The sequence below is a fragment of the Penaeus japonicus genome, unplaced genomic scaffold, assembly GCF_977035675.1.
Source record: "Penaeus japonicus unplaced genomic scaffold, GWHDUDI00000001_assembly GWHDUDI00000040, whole genome shotgun sequence".
In the NCBI taxonomy this organism is placed as follows: domain Eukaryota; kingdom Metazoa; phylum Arthropoda; class Malacostraca; order Decapoda; family Penaeidae; genus Penaeus; species Penaeus japonicus.
This window is the reverse complement of record NW_028234442.1, coordinates 8,518,687-8,533,556: the sequence shown is the minus strand read 5'-3', so window position 1 is coordinate 8,533,556 and position 14,870 is coordinate 8,518,687. Positions and strand designations below refer to the sequence as shown.

The 14,870-nt window shown below is 41.6% G+C and overlaps 1 protein-coding gene across 4 annotated transcripts in view; it reads right to left on the bottom strand.

Moving 5' to 3' along the window:
- Positions 1 to 564: 564 nt before the first annotated feature.
- The window catches only part of stmA (Protein EFR3 homolog stmA), a 31,204-nt gene continuing 16,898 nt past the window's right edge, over positions 565 to 14,870 (bottom strand). For 3 of the 4 annotated variants that reach the window (XM_086533958.1, XM_086533957.1, XM_086533956.1), the window contains 14 exons: positions 13,748 to 13,899; positions 13,369 to 13,521; positions 13,082 to 13,201; positions 11,856 to 12,001; positions 11,351 to 11,429; positions 6,131 to 6,266; positions 5,676 to 5,866; positions 5,087 to 5,179; positions 4,693 to 4,865; positions 3,292 to 3,523; positions 2,510 to 2,643; positions 2,112 to 2,240; positions 1,183 to 1,324; positions 565 to 814 (listed from right to left, as the gene is read on the bottom strand). In XM_086533958.1, coding sequence (XP_086390084.1) covers positions 578 to 814; positions 1,183 to 1,324; positions 2,112 to 2,240; positions 2,510 to 2,643; positions 3,292 to 3,523; positions 4,693 to 4,865; positions 5,087 to 5,179; positions 5,676 to 5,866; positions 6,131 to 6,266; positions 11,351 to 11,429; positions 11,856 to 12,001; positions 13,082 to 13,201; positions 13,369 to 13,521; positions 13,748 to 13,899 — 2,117 coding nt within the window. In that variant the 3' untranslated portion in view covers positions 565 to 577. The other variant, XM_086533960.1, reaches the window with a different exon arrangement.

Genomic DNA, 14,870 nt, shown 5'->3' with positions numbered 1-14,870 from the left:
AAAGTGGCAGTGGGGACTGGACACACATATCGGAGAACAGGACAACAGGGACAAAGAAAACAACAAATGGGTAATACACGACACAAAAAAGACCTAGGGCAAGACCAATGACTAGATGGCGGGATGAAATAGCAAAATTCGCTAGGAGTACACTGGAATCAGAAGGACACAAGACCGGAATGACTGAAAAGATTGAGAGAGGCCTACGTCCTGCAGTGGATTGATACAGGCTGATGATGATGATGATGATGATGATGATATATATATATTACATATATATATTATATATATATTATATATATATATATATATCATATATATAGATATATATACATATACATATACACACACGCACACACACACACACACACACACACACACATAATATATATATATATATATATATAGTATATATATAATAATGTGATATATATATATTATATATACAGCTATATATACACATCATGTATGTTATATTATAATATATATATATATAAATACATATCTATATGCATACATTTCCATATATACAGATACACAAAAACACAAGCACACATTCATGAAAAGCACACATCCCTCACACTCTCTCTCGAGTCTCCACTAGAGCTGCCCCCGTGAGCGAAGGCCCATTGTGGCCAAGGGACGTCTCACTCACCTTGGCCTGTATCTTGGCCACCAGCGCCTCGAACGACTCCGTCATAAAGGCCTCCGTGATCTGCTTGCGTCGCTCTTCCTCTGCCTTCCGCCGCTGCTCGGGGCTCTCTGTCAGCACCTTCTTCAGGGACTCAAACGTAATCTCCTCCTCCAGAGTGCGCTGCAGGGGAGGGGGAAGGGGAGAGGGAGGCAGGCGATGAGTGTGTGTGAGATCACTAGGATTTCACAGAGTTTTATAGGATGAATGAGAGTAGGAGCTTTTTGATAAATTTAGTGGAAAGCTTTAATTCTCTTATTCTTTTAGGTTTCTTAGCTCTCTCACTTTAACAGCTTTGTAGAATTTTTCAAATGAAACTGGAATTAAAAGGGAAAAAAAGGAGAAGGAAAGAAAAGAAAAGAAGTTAGAAAGAATGATGGAATGAAAGAAAAGGAAAAGAAAGAAAGAACAAAAGAAAGAAAGGGGAGAAAACGAGAGAGAAGAAGAAAGAAACATTAGACAGCAATGCAGACAGCTAGACAGAGGCTCACCCTGGGGAGTCCGGGCGAAGAGCAAGCGCTGTCCACCTCCACACTGATGGAGTTGATGTCGGTGGCGGAGGAAGTGTGCTGCGTGGTGGAGTGTCGCCGCATCATGCTCGACATGCTCGTGTTCAACCGCTTCTCGTCCAGGCTGCCGAGGGGGAGACGGTTAAGCAAAGGTTCCGCTAGTGAATCTCCGCCCTGAACCCTGACCCATCTCTGGCTGCTTAACTTCCCTTTCAGGTTATATTAAAAATACAATTGCCTGGGATTGGTGCATCTGGGCTGGCTTTGTGATGCTTTTTTTGCTGCTATAACAGCTTAATAATGTCTAACAAACTTCTAAGACAAACAGAGTTCATTATGACAAATGTAGAAAAAGGTATAAATGAGACTCAATAACTAAGACGTAAGATGTTGATTACTTCTGAATTACATGTGATTCTGAGGATGATGTAATCAATATGACATCTCTTCCATTTATACCTTTTTCTACAAGATCACAAACTATACATCTTCATCCACAAGAACTTGATGAGGATGTGGGCAACAAACACTCAAGATCAGGCTAGGACACCCAAGTTCTATCTAGAAATTTTGATTTTTCTTTTTTACTTTTTGGACTAGGCCTATAAAACTAATAGACTAATTTGGATTGAAAAAAAGAATATATCTTTAAATATCAGTTACCTCAGTAATATAATGTATAACTATATCACTCTCTAAAAACTGCATTACAATGTCATAGGTAAAATCTTGGGATAGAAATTAATCAATTGAATAGAAAAATGCATGGACTGAGAAATATGCAAAAATAAACATAGATAGATAAAAGGACACAGTATGTATGCAGATATATGGATAGAATGATTAATGATATTATAATAATAATAATAATAAATTAATTAAAAGATCCCACTGGCATTGCCTTCACTCACTTAGTGTTGGCCAGAAGATCAAGGACCTTGGAGTGGTCAAAAAGCAGGTCCTCAGGGAGGTCGTGGCACAGCAGCCCTGACTCGTAGCTGGCCAGGATCTCCGGCAGTAGGTGGGGGGCCTCGTCAGACCTGGCAGTGTGAAGAGATGGTTGGGCATTTCTGTGCACTCAGACTGTCTTTTATAATCACACACTCACAAACACACTCAGCCATACACATACACACACCATACAAACTTATCCTCTGATTGTAAAATAACCCCGTTCTACAAGCAACACCCCTCTAATACTGGGAGCCGTTTCACGTAAACCCCCACTTCAGAAATCAGACTCCCCTTCCTGTAGAATTCGCAACCCCAGACCAGAACCAAGGCCAAAGGCGCGGACTGGAGCACCTACCGCTTCTTGATGACTGCCGCCACGTGGTCCTTGAGCGTGGGCACCAGGTGGGAGATGACCACCATCACGCTCGCCACCAACGCCTGCAGCTGGATGCCCTGTGTACCACTCACTGTGCCGTTCTGTGCAACGCCCTGCCGGAGAAAGGAGGGCGTTCATCGTGCGGCTCAGGGAAGGTATTGTATATCAGTGTATTAAAATGAATCCAAATTCATATGGAATGGCTGCTTTACTCAAACAAAAACAAACCAGTTAGAAAATAACACACAAGAAACAAACTAACATACATAAGTAAATGCATACACACACACCATAACGCAAGCACACACACACACACACACACACACACACACACACACACACACACACACACACACACACACACATACACATACACACACAGTCACACACACAAACAAACACATAAAAGCACACACACATATGTGCGCAAGCATACACATGCAAGAATATGCACACACACAAGAGCAAGCAAACACACACACGCAAGCACACAAACTCACAAAAGGAAGCAAGCACACACATGCAAGCGCATGCACATACACATGCACACACACACAAACAAACACACACTCACACAAACACACACATACATACACACACTCATATACACACACACACACACACACACACACACACACACACACACACACACACACACACACACACACACACACACACACACACACACACACACACGCACACACAAACATGCACACACAAACACGCACACGCACACACGCAGACCCCCTGCCCGCACGCACCTGCACATGGAACAGGACCCTAAGGATGTCCACCATGACGTCGTCGGAGCGGATTTCGGCCATGAGCAGCATGAGGATGGCGTAGAGGGCCTCGATGTTGGCCAGGCTGTTATTGCTGAACTCGCAGTTCTCCTGGATGGACAGCATGATCTCGTTGCCGGACTTCTTCCAGAAGTTGACGTCCTGGCGCACGGGCTTGCTCATCGTCAGGCCCAGACGGCTCACCTCCAGCCTGTGGGGAGGGCACGGGGTTAATCTTCCTTTGTGTCACCTGCGGTCAGCATTATCTTCCGAGTGGATGCAAGATCATAACACAATCTGTCGGCTGGGCTTAACTGCTCTAAAATCAAATTGGCTGTTACCCACTCGAAGAAACCACAATGGCTAACCAATTACTTCTGTTAACTCATTGCCAACGGGGCGCTTAATGACATAACTGGACATCATGGTGGGCGGTCTACGATACTAGCAGCACCAGCTAAAAATTAGAGGGATGAAGGAAGGGTTTTCTCCACCCTCCGGGTAGCGCAGACTAGCCCAACAATATTTTTCCATAAATACATCATAAAATGCAAGTTTAGGCTGACTTTGGAACCCTGTAGCTCTAGAGCTAGTGCCATTACAGCCGCAATATCTTATGACTGTGTGCGAACTTCAACTGTGGGCAGATCCCGATGTCACGTCATGTACGCATTGACACTCATCTCTTAGGCCTAATCGGTGCCGACATGTATGTCACAATGGGTTAAGTAATAATATCAAGGTGACCCATTACAGTACAAAACACATCTAAATTTACTTATTACAGTCCACCATCATCTAAACTTGTGAAAAAATCCTGAATAACAACACAGTATCTCTAAAATCCCATTAAAAAGTATCATAACAAGTGTGCAATTACTGGAAAATCCAATTTTAGTAATCCAAAAATTGAGAGCCAGATTAATGTTTCCTGTTCAATTTTATGCCAGACTTCAATCTCTTCCATGGACAGTGATATTTAACCAACAGGCACTGGGTGAAGTGATACCACATCATGGAAAATATTTCGCTCCCGCCGGATGACATCCTGTCATGTCACTATCTCTCCCTCAAAATATTTTGTTTCATTCTGTCATATCTGACAGCACAAAAACCCCTAATATCTTTCTGGTTTGCCGTATTTAATGGCATTTAGGCGCTGTCCTATCAAATGTTAACTTGCCGCATCTACTAGCACCCTAAAGCTTACAGACTTCCTTGGAATAGGGTCATCTAAACACAATTTGCCAGCAATATACATTCTATATAGCAATAAACATATTACATAAAGTACCATATTATACATATATACCATATCACACCATATCATTATATATATACACCATAAAATACCATATGATATACATGGATGAATCTTACGTTGGTTTGGCAAGCTTCTCGATGTTCTGGTGGCGATCGATGAGCGTGTGAAGGATCTGCTGCACTGTGAGGCGAACCTCTGCGTCGCTCGAGACCGAGAGGCGCATGAGTCGCACCAGGAAGGACTGCGCAAAGGTGGTCGAGTACTGCACTGTTGTGTACTTGGTTCCCACCTGGAAGAGAGGCCGTGCTAGGATTAGAATCGGTCGAAGGAGAATGGCCAGAAAGGAAACCAGCTGACCCTCTATAACCATCAGGTGTGTGTCAGGAAGGTAAACAAAATCTGATCTCTGTAAGACTGTTGCATGATGAAAAAAAAGGGACATTCATGTTGCATCTTGCGACTAGTGTAAAGTGCCTGTCAGATATAGGTCTCTGAGGGGGATGTCCTGACCTTGAGAAGGGACTTGAGGAGGAGATGCTGGAGTTTGACCTCCGCCTCCGGTCGCCGAGATCCTCCATCATCTACTCGATCACTACCAGGAACCTGTAACAAACACATAAAATAAATAAATAAATAATAAGAGCATTAATAATAATGACATATTGTTAGCAGACAGATTCACTTCAAGAAACACAATCCATCTCTTTTTTTCTTTTATTTTTTTGTAGAAATATGCTTCTAATCTACAACTCATACTTGTATTTACAGGGGATAAAAACTGATAATGCACAAGTTTGCTCCGAGAACCAAATCAACTGTTTTATTGATGGGAAGAAACAAGTTTGGCTTTAAATTGGTAAAACCACAACACTTCAGTTCCCAGAAGTGTACTTTTCCCACATCCCACACATACCAATACCTCTTTACCCACCTCCCCATTGCTACCAAAAAGCTACACACTCATACCACATAACCCTTCCCTTTCCTCTCACTAAAGACTTCCATGCCCCCACCATACCCATGCTGCAGCATCCCCTCCTCTACCCAGGGGTTCAACCTTCCGCTGCTTCCCCCAGGGTAGAGCGTCTGTCCCTCCCACCTTATTCAGGATGAAGACCATGGAGTCGATCTTCTGGTAGTCAGGCAGGTGGTTGGCGTACTCTCCCAGGGCGTGGATGAGCGTCTCCTGGTACATCTTCTCAGCCAAGCTCTCCTTTCCGCTCCCTCCGCCCACCACCGAGGAGCGGATGTGCTCCAGCAGGGAGTTGATGATCTCGATGACCGAGGGGCCTGTCCATTGGAGTTGGGGGGGGGGGGAGAAGAAGGAAGAAAAGAATGAGGGTTAGAGGTTTTTGTATGCTGAACAGGGCAACATCAGTAAACTATATGCTTTGTATGAATGAAGTAGTTTTCTTTTGACTTCTAGTCTTAATTCCCTTTTGTTTCATTCCTTTAACAATCAAAAAACAAAATAAATATGAAGAAACATGACCCATCCCAAGAATCCCCCCCCCCCAACCCCCTCCCTTCACCTGCCAGCCTCATGCTTCTTACCTATGCACTCCCCAGCAGCGATCGGAATCACCTTGGAGAGCACGTCAGCAATGCCTGTCCTTATCTGCGCTGGCTCATTGCTCTTGTCGTTGAGGTGGGACATAAGGAGCTCGATCACCGTGATGCTGTACTGAGCCTGCAGGGAGACAGAAGGAATGGTATTTGTACAAACGTTCAGTTTGTGGAAAGGAAGGCACAATGAGATGCATGCTTTGGTGTGACAATTATTTACATTTTGACGGGATGAAATTATCTTAATGAAGTAACACTTTGGAAAGAATGTAAACAAGGCTATGATTAGATATATATGTATATGTATATGTATATGTATATGTATGTATAGATATGTATAGATATGTATAGATATGTATCAATATATATAGATATATATAGATATATATGTATATGTATATGTATATGTATATGTATATGTATATGTATATATATGTATGTACATGTACATGTACATGTACATTTACTTGTACTTGTACATATACATTAGGGTATTTCAATAATTGGTGATTTTTGGAAAATCATTCAAATTCACGGGGACTGTTCAGAAGTAGGCTCCATTTATTTTTTCATGACTAGTGATACCATTTTTATTTGTTTTTATCAATATTTACCTATTGCACTTTTAACTCAAAGATACTAAAAATATGATTAAATAATTAGATTAGTCAGGGGTGAAATTCCCGTTTTCTATATTCTCTTCGTCATTTTAGCAGTAATTACTTAACAATGTATTCAAATTATGTTGATTTATTTAATCGTGTATAGTATAATTCTAGTTTTTAAGATTATTTCTTCTACAATTAAGCATAATATTACACATGGTGAAAGTATATTACAAACTAGAAACGTATCTTTTATTGGCAATATCTATAATATGCAACAACTTCTCACATGTACTATATTCCCCTATCCGCAATTACCATGTATTTGATATCCCATATATAATGGAACAAAGGAGAACTAAACACTCTTTCCGAAAAACCTGGGACATTCATAAACTTTTCTGTGGTGAGGTTCCATAACTTCTCATAGGAAAAATTGTACCAAATTCGATCCTTCAGGTTTGGCTGGTTTGTATATCCAGCTTTTTCCGATTCCATTTTCAGCATACCAAATACCTCATGTATGATGTCAGCACTGTGAGAGAGTGGCATGAAAATGACATCTGTGTTATGCAGATATCTACTGATGGATGCAAAGTAGGATTTGTCAAACCCTAATCTGATCCCTACTTCTGAACACATTTGAGATGCCCCAAATGCTGTCTGAAATATTGTCGGCTCTGTACTAATGACAGCTTTTCGCCAGCAAAAGAAATGGATCTTGGAAAACTCGAAGATACCTTTGATAACAGTAGGGTTCTTTTGCAATGTCCCCAAGCATCTAATCAAATTGTCTTTCAAGCCAACTTTTGTCTTGGATGGCAAATCAGCATTTTCAATACTTCATAATTTATCAAGTACAACATCAAGTGATATACAAACATGTAATGATGAACACATATAACCTAACCACCTAACACCAACTGGCACAAATATCCTAGTCAATATTATGTTTTTTAAATTCTTTTAAGGACTCAAGACAAAATAATTTTGCATGTCTGTTCAGTAGTTCATGAATGGTTACCCGTCAATAGCATTAAAGTTAACTGGCCACTGAAAACGGACCTCATCATTTATATCCTCATAAAAATCAATCACTTCTGTTAATTCCCTGAGGTTATGACATGTTTTTATTCATATTGGTTATCTTCAATGAAGCTAGAGTGTCATCTCTTTTACCAATAGTTGCCTGCCTTTTCTTGCGGAAAATGGTAGTATCTAACGGAATCAATCTGCTGTCAAGACCTACTACTTGAGAAAAAAAAAGCATCAGTAAAATTTGTTGCATTATTTCCGTGGTGTATTTCCGTTTCCCTTCTGGCAGTCATCAGGAGTGGATAAATCTTCTAAGGTTGAGGAAGATTAAGTTTCCGTTGTCATGTTCATCATCTGTATCGTTTTCACATATTCCTGAATCTCACTCAGTAATTTATTTGCCAGACTACATTTCCTCTTATTTCTGTATTCCTTCCTTTTAGTAGGCTTTATGGTCAGCAGAACCAGTGGATGCAGCACTACCATTTAACTTTGCTTCATACCACTCGATGTCTTCTTGTAGCACTCTCTCGGTTGTTTTTTGCCTTTAAAAGATACGATTTCAGTACCAATAAACGAAGCTTTCAAACTCTCCTCCTGTGTATAATAATATACTTTCTTTATGTTAAGTACTTTTGTGATGGCCTTTAGTTTAGTAAAAGTCTTCAGTCCAAATTTCTGATATAATTCTTCAATTTAGTCACAAGTTTCAAAACAATTTGTCGTCCAGAAAAGTTTGGATTTCAATCAAACACTTTCAGCGAATTATATCGTGCCAATATATCACAAACAAGTAGCAACACAACAGAAGCTTGTTGGAATGTATAATAATGTTATTAATTAACTAACGTTTATATGCATATTGAAGAAACACGGCATTACTTTACAGGCCATTAACCCACACAGGACGGGTGGTACAGCATGTGTACCGCGCATTCAAAAGCCCAGTTGCCGGGCGGCACAGTATTGTGCCGGCTATTCAATTGATTTAGGCCTAATAATTCGAACGCCCCGGCATTTGGACATTCTAGGCTAGAAATCCCCCGTCGGGAATGGGTTAAGTTCAGTGAGGAACTAGAAGTATTGAAAGACTTCCGACCTAAGGTCATTGAGGAACTTGCTATATGTGGTATTTAAGTGCTTAAGGTCTGTGAGAAATTTGTTGCATGCAATATTTAGGTTCCCAAGGTCAGCGAGGAACTTGATGCACCTAAAGACACATCTCTGATTGCGATTCGGAAGGGAACTATGATCACTTAACCCATTGCAGACGGGGATAAATATGCTTGCCCAGCCTCCGGGATAAGTTTTATTTTAAAGAGAGACTGCTTGAAACATTATAATTTGAACATTCCCACTCTCTTTCAGTCATTCATTGAAAAACTAGAGCATTTTTTGTGTTTTGTTTTTTGTGTGTTTTATTGAGTTTAGAGACTTATATATGCCATATGACAGGCTCTACCAGTGCTGCAGTAGACTAAAATTGTTGTATATTATCCATATTAGCTCATTATTTTCTTTATACTCAGTGTGATAGAAGTATTGCTGTTTTATGGGAGGACAAAAGGCAACTATATTTTTTTCGTATTTTTGTGCTGTCATGAACGAATACAAAACATATAACCCCCTACAATACAGATAACAAGAAGAGGTAGAGAAGAGGAATGAAACCTGTGCTTGTGACTGTGAGTGCCACAATGAAAGGCATCCATATTGGCACAGGAGCACATTTTAGACACTGGGTATGGATTGAGTCACCTTCCTCTTCTCGTTCTGCCTGCACATCCTTCATCGGCGGTAGTTTTGAGCAAGGGTTCATCAACTTAGTGTGTGCCATCGCTCTATAGAGACAGTGCTTGCTAGAGACCGTGGATGGGTGCCATTCAAGGCTCTCTCTCCTGCTGGTGCTAGGAAAAAGTGGTGCCATCTAGGTTTTGGACGTTAAGCTAGCAGGGTATTACGGTAATTATAGTAATTATGACTGCAGTAGCCATCATCACTCATTCCTTTTTCATAGCACAATAAAATAGCATAGTATTCCAAAATCCCCGAACTCCATGTACGTCATGACGCCCGTCATCAGGCCAAAGCTCCTACGTCATGTATGTCATGACACCCGTACGCAGTGGGTTAACATTAGCGAGGAAGTTCGAAGTCCGTGGACCTCGTCTGCTGCGCGGCCCCAATTCCGCGGAAATGCGTAATATATTGAATTGAAAAGTGCAACCCCTAAACGTTATCAGATCAAGCTGATTTTTTTCACATTTCATTTTTATGATATATGGAGCCTATTTTTGTACAGTCACAATGACATTTCAAAAGTTGCAATTATTGAAATACCCTAATGTACATGTATATGTACATATATGTATATGTATATATACAAGTACATGTACACACACACACACACACACACACACACACACACACACACACACACACACACACACACACACACACACACATATACATACACAAACACACACAATATATATAAATACAGTATATATACATATGTATATATATAAGCAACTAGCCAGACTATCACCTCTATAGTTAGTGGTAATTTATCAACTATTTTTCCACTTCTTGCCTAATTCTGAGAGGATCATTTTTTCAACACTAATGTCCTTAAGATGATAGCCACTGCTATCTATTGTTATGAGTAGTGATACTCTATAACTTATTCCGTTTGTACACTGGTCTTCTTTGCTATCTCTCTCTCTCTCTGAGTAGAGGGTAAAAGAAATGCTAATTCACTAGTTTCTTTCTTTACTAGGTAGACACATAATATAAGAAGTATATATGTTCATACTAAAGGCAGCTGTAATACATGTATCGAGATGACGGCAATATAGACACACACACACCTATCACATATTCACACATGCCTCTCCACGGACCAAGCTCACGGGGTAGACTCCTGCCACGTGGCGTTACTTGTTTCCCCTTGGTCTGCCAGGCCAGCAGAGCATACCTGGCCCTGCGTGGTAGCCACATGATTGATATGGAAAGTTTTCACGTGGATATAAAAAAGTGATCGTGTAATGGCGTCACCACGTCTCAGGCACGCACAAACACCCATAGGGAAACTTCCACTGCCATCGAAATGGAAAATCCCCTGTGCACACTAGGGCTTTTGTGGTTGTTGCCTGGGTGATTGAGGGCTCTTAACCCATTAACGACGGGGATAGATTTGCTTCACCAGGCTCCAGGATGGGTTTTATTTCAAAGCGAGGCAGCTTCACGCAACATACCTTGACTTTTCCCACTCTCTTTTAATCACTCATTGAAGAGATAGAGCCATTTTTGTGTTTTATACACAGTTTCCAAATGTTAGAATAAAAATTCATATTATGTTGGCAAAATTTATCAATTTTACTCCATCAACATCAAATGATTTATCTTCAGACAGAAGCAACCAATCTCAATGAATATTGGTGTTCAAAAGACAAATGAACGATCTCACACCCTTGCATGACTGCCAATCTTTTTACTGTCATTATCACTAAACCCTGTTCATGATTTCTTTTCCTCTATAATTTGGTAAAACTCAAAATACAATTACCTGTATGGAGTACATGACAATCTTGAAGACTTGAACTGCAAAGCTGTTGTTGACCCAAAGTCCCTCGTAGTCTAAGTGGCTGCGAGAAAATGAAACAAAAACAAGTGAACGGGTAAATATACAAACTGTGTAAGGGAAATGAATAAGTTGCAGAGGGGAAAGAAACTTATTAAAAAGATAAATAAGTGTTTATGTCAAAGAGCAAGAGGCAAAGAAATTGTGGAAGAGATATCAATATAGGAATCACAAGAGAGATATATGATTAGAGTCTGCGAGAGAGACTGCAGAGACTCTAATCTTGTCTCAAACCATAATCAAATCATAAGATGTATGGATGCACTCATCCCTGAAGCTATCTTATACTTCTTTTATCTGCACTTCATCTCAAGATGCCTATACATAACAGATAGTATAAACAGTAAAATGGTACATTACTATCAAACTTTAAAAACACGTACTAAAAAACACATGAATAAAAAAATAAAAAAAAATAACAAACACTTACATCAACAGCGGCTTGATGACATTATGTATCTTGCCGTACGTGGCCCGCGACACCAGCTCCCTCAGGCACATTTCCGCCAGTTCGTGTGGCTCCTTCTCACCTTCGTTCTGGTGGTTGTCTGGGATGTCGCTAATCTGGGTCGTTCCCTGAAAGATTTGGATTAGCATTAGCGTTTGTATCTCATTGCTGGGGTTGGCTTGGTGGATGTGCAAGTCTTACGTTTTCTGTGAATCTAATTCTTATTCTTATCTCTCAATACTGAATCTTGTTCCTTTTTCTACTTTCTTCTTCATTCTGATGTTTCGAGTCTTCAAATTATATTCTTGTTCTGTGCATTTGGATAAAGCAAGTCTAGGCAAACCAATCTTTGACCCAAGGCCGATGGGGATAGATTTGCTTGACTAGTCCCAAGGAAGGGTACTAGTACCACGTGTGAAGCACCTGAGATGGGCTTTTTTCAGAGCAAGGGGGCTTCACACATAGTATTGCAACTTTTTGTGCTCTTTTTCATTCACTACTAAAGCCATAATTGTGTTCATCATCTTTTTGTGTTGTTCTATTTTGTGACACTTCTGACTGTGTTTATCAATGTTGTAGTAAACTAAAATTGTAGTATAGGGTCCTCATTCTGCCTGCACATCCTGCATGGCCCGTACTTTAGAGCCAGAGGTCAGCATCATCTGTGTCATTGCTCTCTGAAGATGATGCTTGGTGGAGATCGTGGATGATAGTCATTCAAGTCTTTTTTCCCTGCCAGAGCTAAAAGAGTGGTGCCATCTATATTAACCCACTCACGACGGGGGCATTCTAGCCTTGAATGTCACAATGCCGGGGCTTTCGAACGCTTAGGCCTAAATCAATTAAATGGCTGGCACAATACTGTGCCGCCCGGCCACTGGGCTTTTGAATGAGCGGTACAGTACTGTACCACCCGTCCAGAGAGGGTTAAACTAAGCCTACAATGGGCAATATTCTGGCAAATATAGTAATTGTAATTGCAAATGACATTATCAGTCACTAAGTAGTTACTACTCATAGTGAAATAGGGAAACATGGCTATCCATTCTCCGCTAATATTAAATATGCCATGACGATTATTGGCACCTCTGTGATGTCATTCGTCATAAGGCCCAAAATTTGTTTGGCATGTATGTCATGCCATCCTTATGAAACGGATTAATAATTAGCAGTGGCAATGAAGTTAATCCCCAGGAATGGAGACTCACCTGCACGTATGCCTTATTGCCCTGCATGTTGTACAGGAGCGATGGAACGATCTTCTCCATGTGTGTCGGAAGCCAGATGTTCTCGCCTAGGTTGTCCCAGTCGGTTTTACGCACAACGCCCTGAGGAGGGGAAAGACGGTGAGGGACCACTTAATTATGAGAGAGGAACTAGTAGATCTATAGATCAATAGACAGATATTTTTATTTTAGTTATTTTTATTTTCTAAAACCACAGTCTTAGTCTTGCCCGTCTCACCCAAGACGAAGCCCCAATGAGGATGTCTCACCTGCAAGCCCTTGATGCCAGCCGTGCGCAGCTGTTTCCGCATGACCTCCTCATCCTCGCTGGCGTAGCACATGGACGAGAACTTGCTCACCAGGAAGTCGTATCGTCGGTGGTAGGAAGGCGTGTCTTCGCGGATGTTTGCGAACTTCTCAAACTGCGGGAGGGGAAGGACTGCGGTTAAGTGTGGGGGCAGATCTAAAGCGGTGCAGAGTTAGTCTTACTCCAAAAAGGAAAAGACTTTATGACTGAATCAGTAATGATAATAGGAAGACCAATAAGAGTAATTCCACGTCACTGATATCAAGAAAAGCAAGAAGATAAGAACAATAATAACATTTCGGAAACCCTAAAAGAGCATCTCCATTCCTCTCTCAACGCACCGATTGTGTGGCCCGCAGCTGCAGCTTGGGCTCGGTTGATTCCAGCAACTTCTGCACCATTTGCAAGAAGGACTCGACGAAGAGGTTGAGGTTGTTGGCGTGGCACGACACAAGCAGCTGGTCCAGCGCATCCATGGAGATTATGACATAGCCTGCGGGGGAGGGGAAGGGGGTTGGTGATGAGACGAAGGGAGCAACACAAAGAATGGGAAATGACTTCCAATGCCTTTCTATTTATAAGATGAACATAAGCACACATGCACACGCACACACACACACACACCCAAACATGGACACACAAGCACACAGACACACATGTGTGAATACACTCACACTCTCACTCATACATACACACACACACACACACACACACACACACACACACACATACACACACACACACAAACACACACACACACACACACACACACACACACACACACACACACACACACACACACACACACACACACACACACACACACACACAAACACACACACACAAACACACACACACAAACACACACACACACGGGCACATATTAGGCTTTGACAAATGGTTTAATGTAATTGCTACATGATGAAGACTTCATTAAATGAACAGATCATTATTCATCATCAAATGCAAATCTCATTGAACAGTCTTTCATCGTCATAAATCTAGGATATTATGGCATGTTTGTGGTGCCTTTTCAATCGACTAATTAATGCCTATATTCAATTCCTTCCGTGGGAGACTGACCATGTCTCCCTGGCTCATTCTCTCTCTCTCTCTTTCTCTCTCTTTCTCGCTCTTTCCCTGCTTCTACCCCCTCATCCCTCCTTCTCTCTCTCATCTTTCCCCCTCCCCTCAGACCCTCATCCCTCTCTCTCTCCCCCTCCTTCCTCCTCCACCCTCAACCCTCCTTCTCCTTTCCCCCCTTACCCCTCCTTCTCCCTCCCCTCCCCCCTCCCACTCTCATCCCTCTCTCCCTCCTTCTCCCCCCTCCCTCCTTCTCTCTCTCCTTTTCCCCCCCTCCCCTCCCACCCTCATCCCTCTCTCCCTCCCCCCTCACCCCCTCCCCCTCCTTCTCCATCATCCCTCTCTCCCTCCTTCTCCCCCCTCCCTCCCTTCTTCTCTATC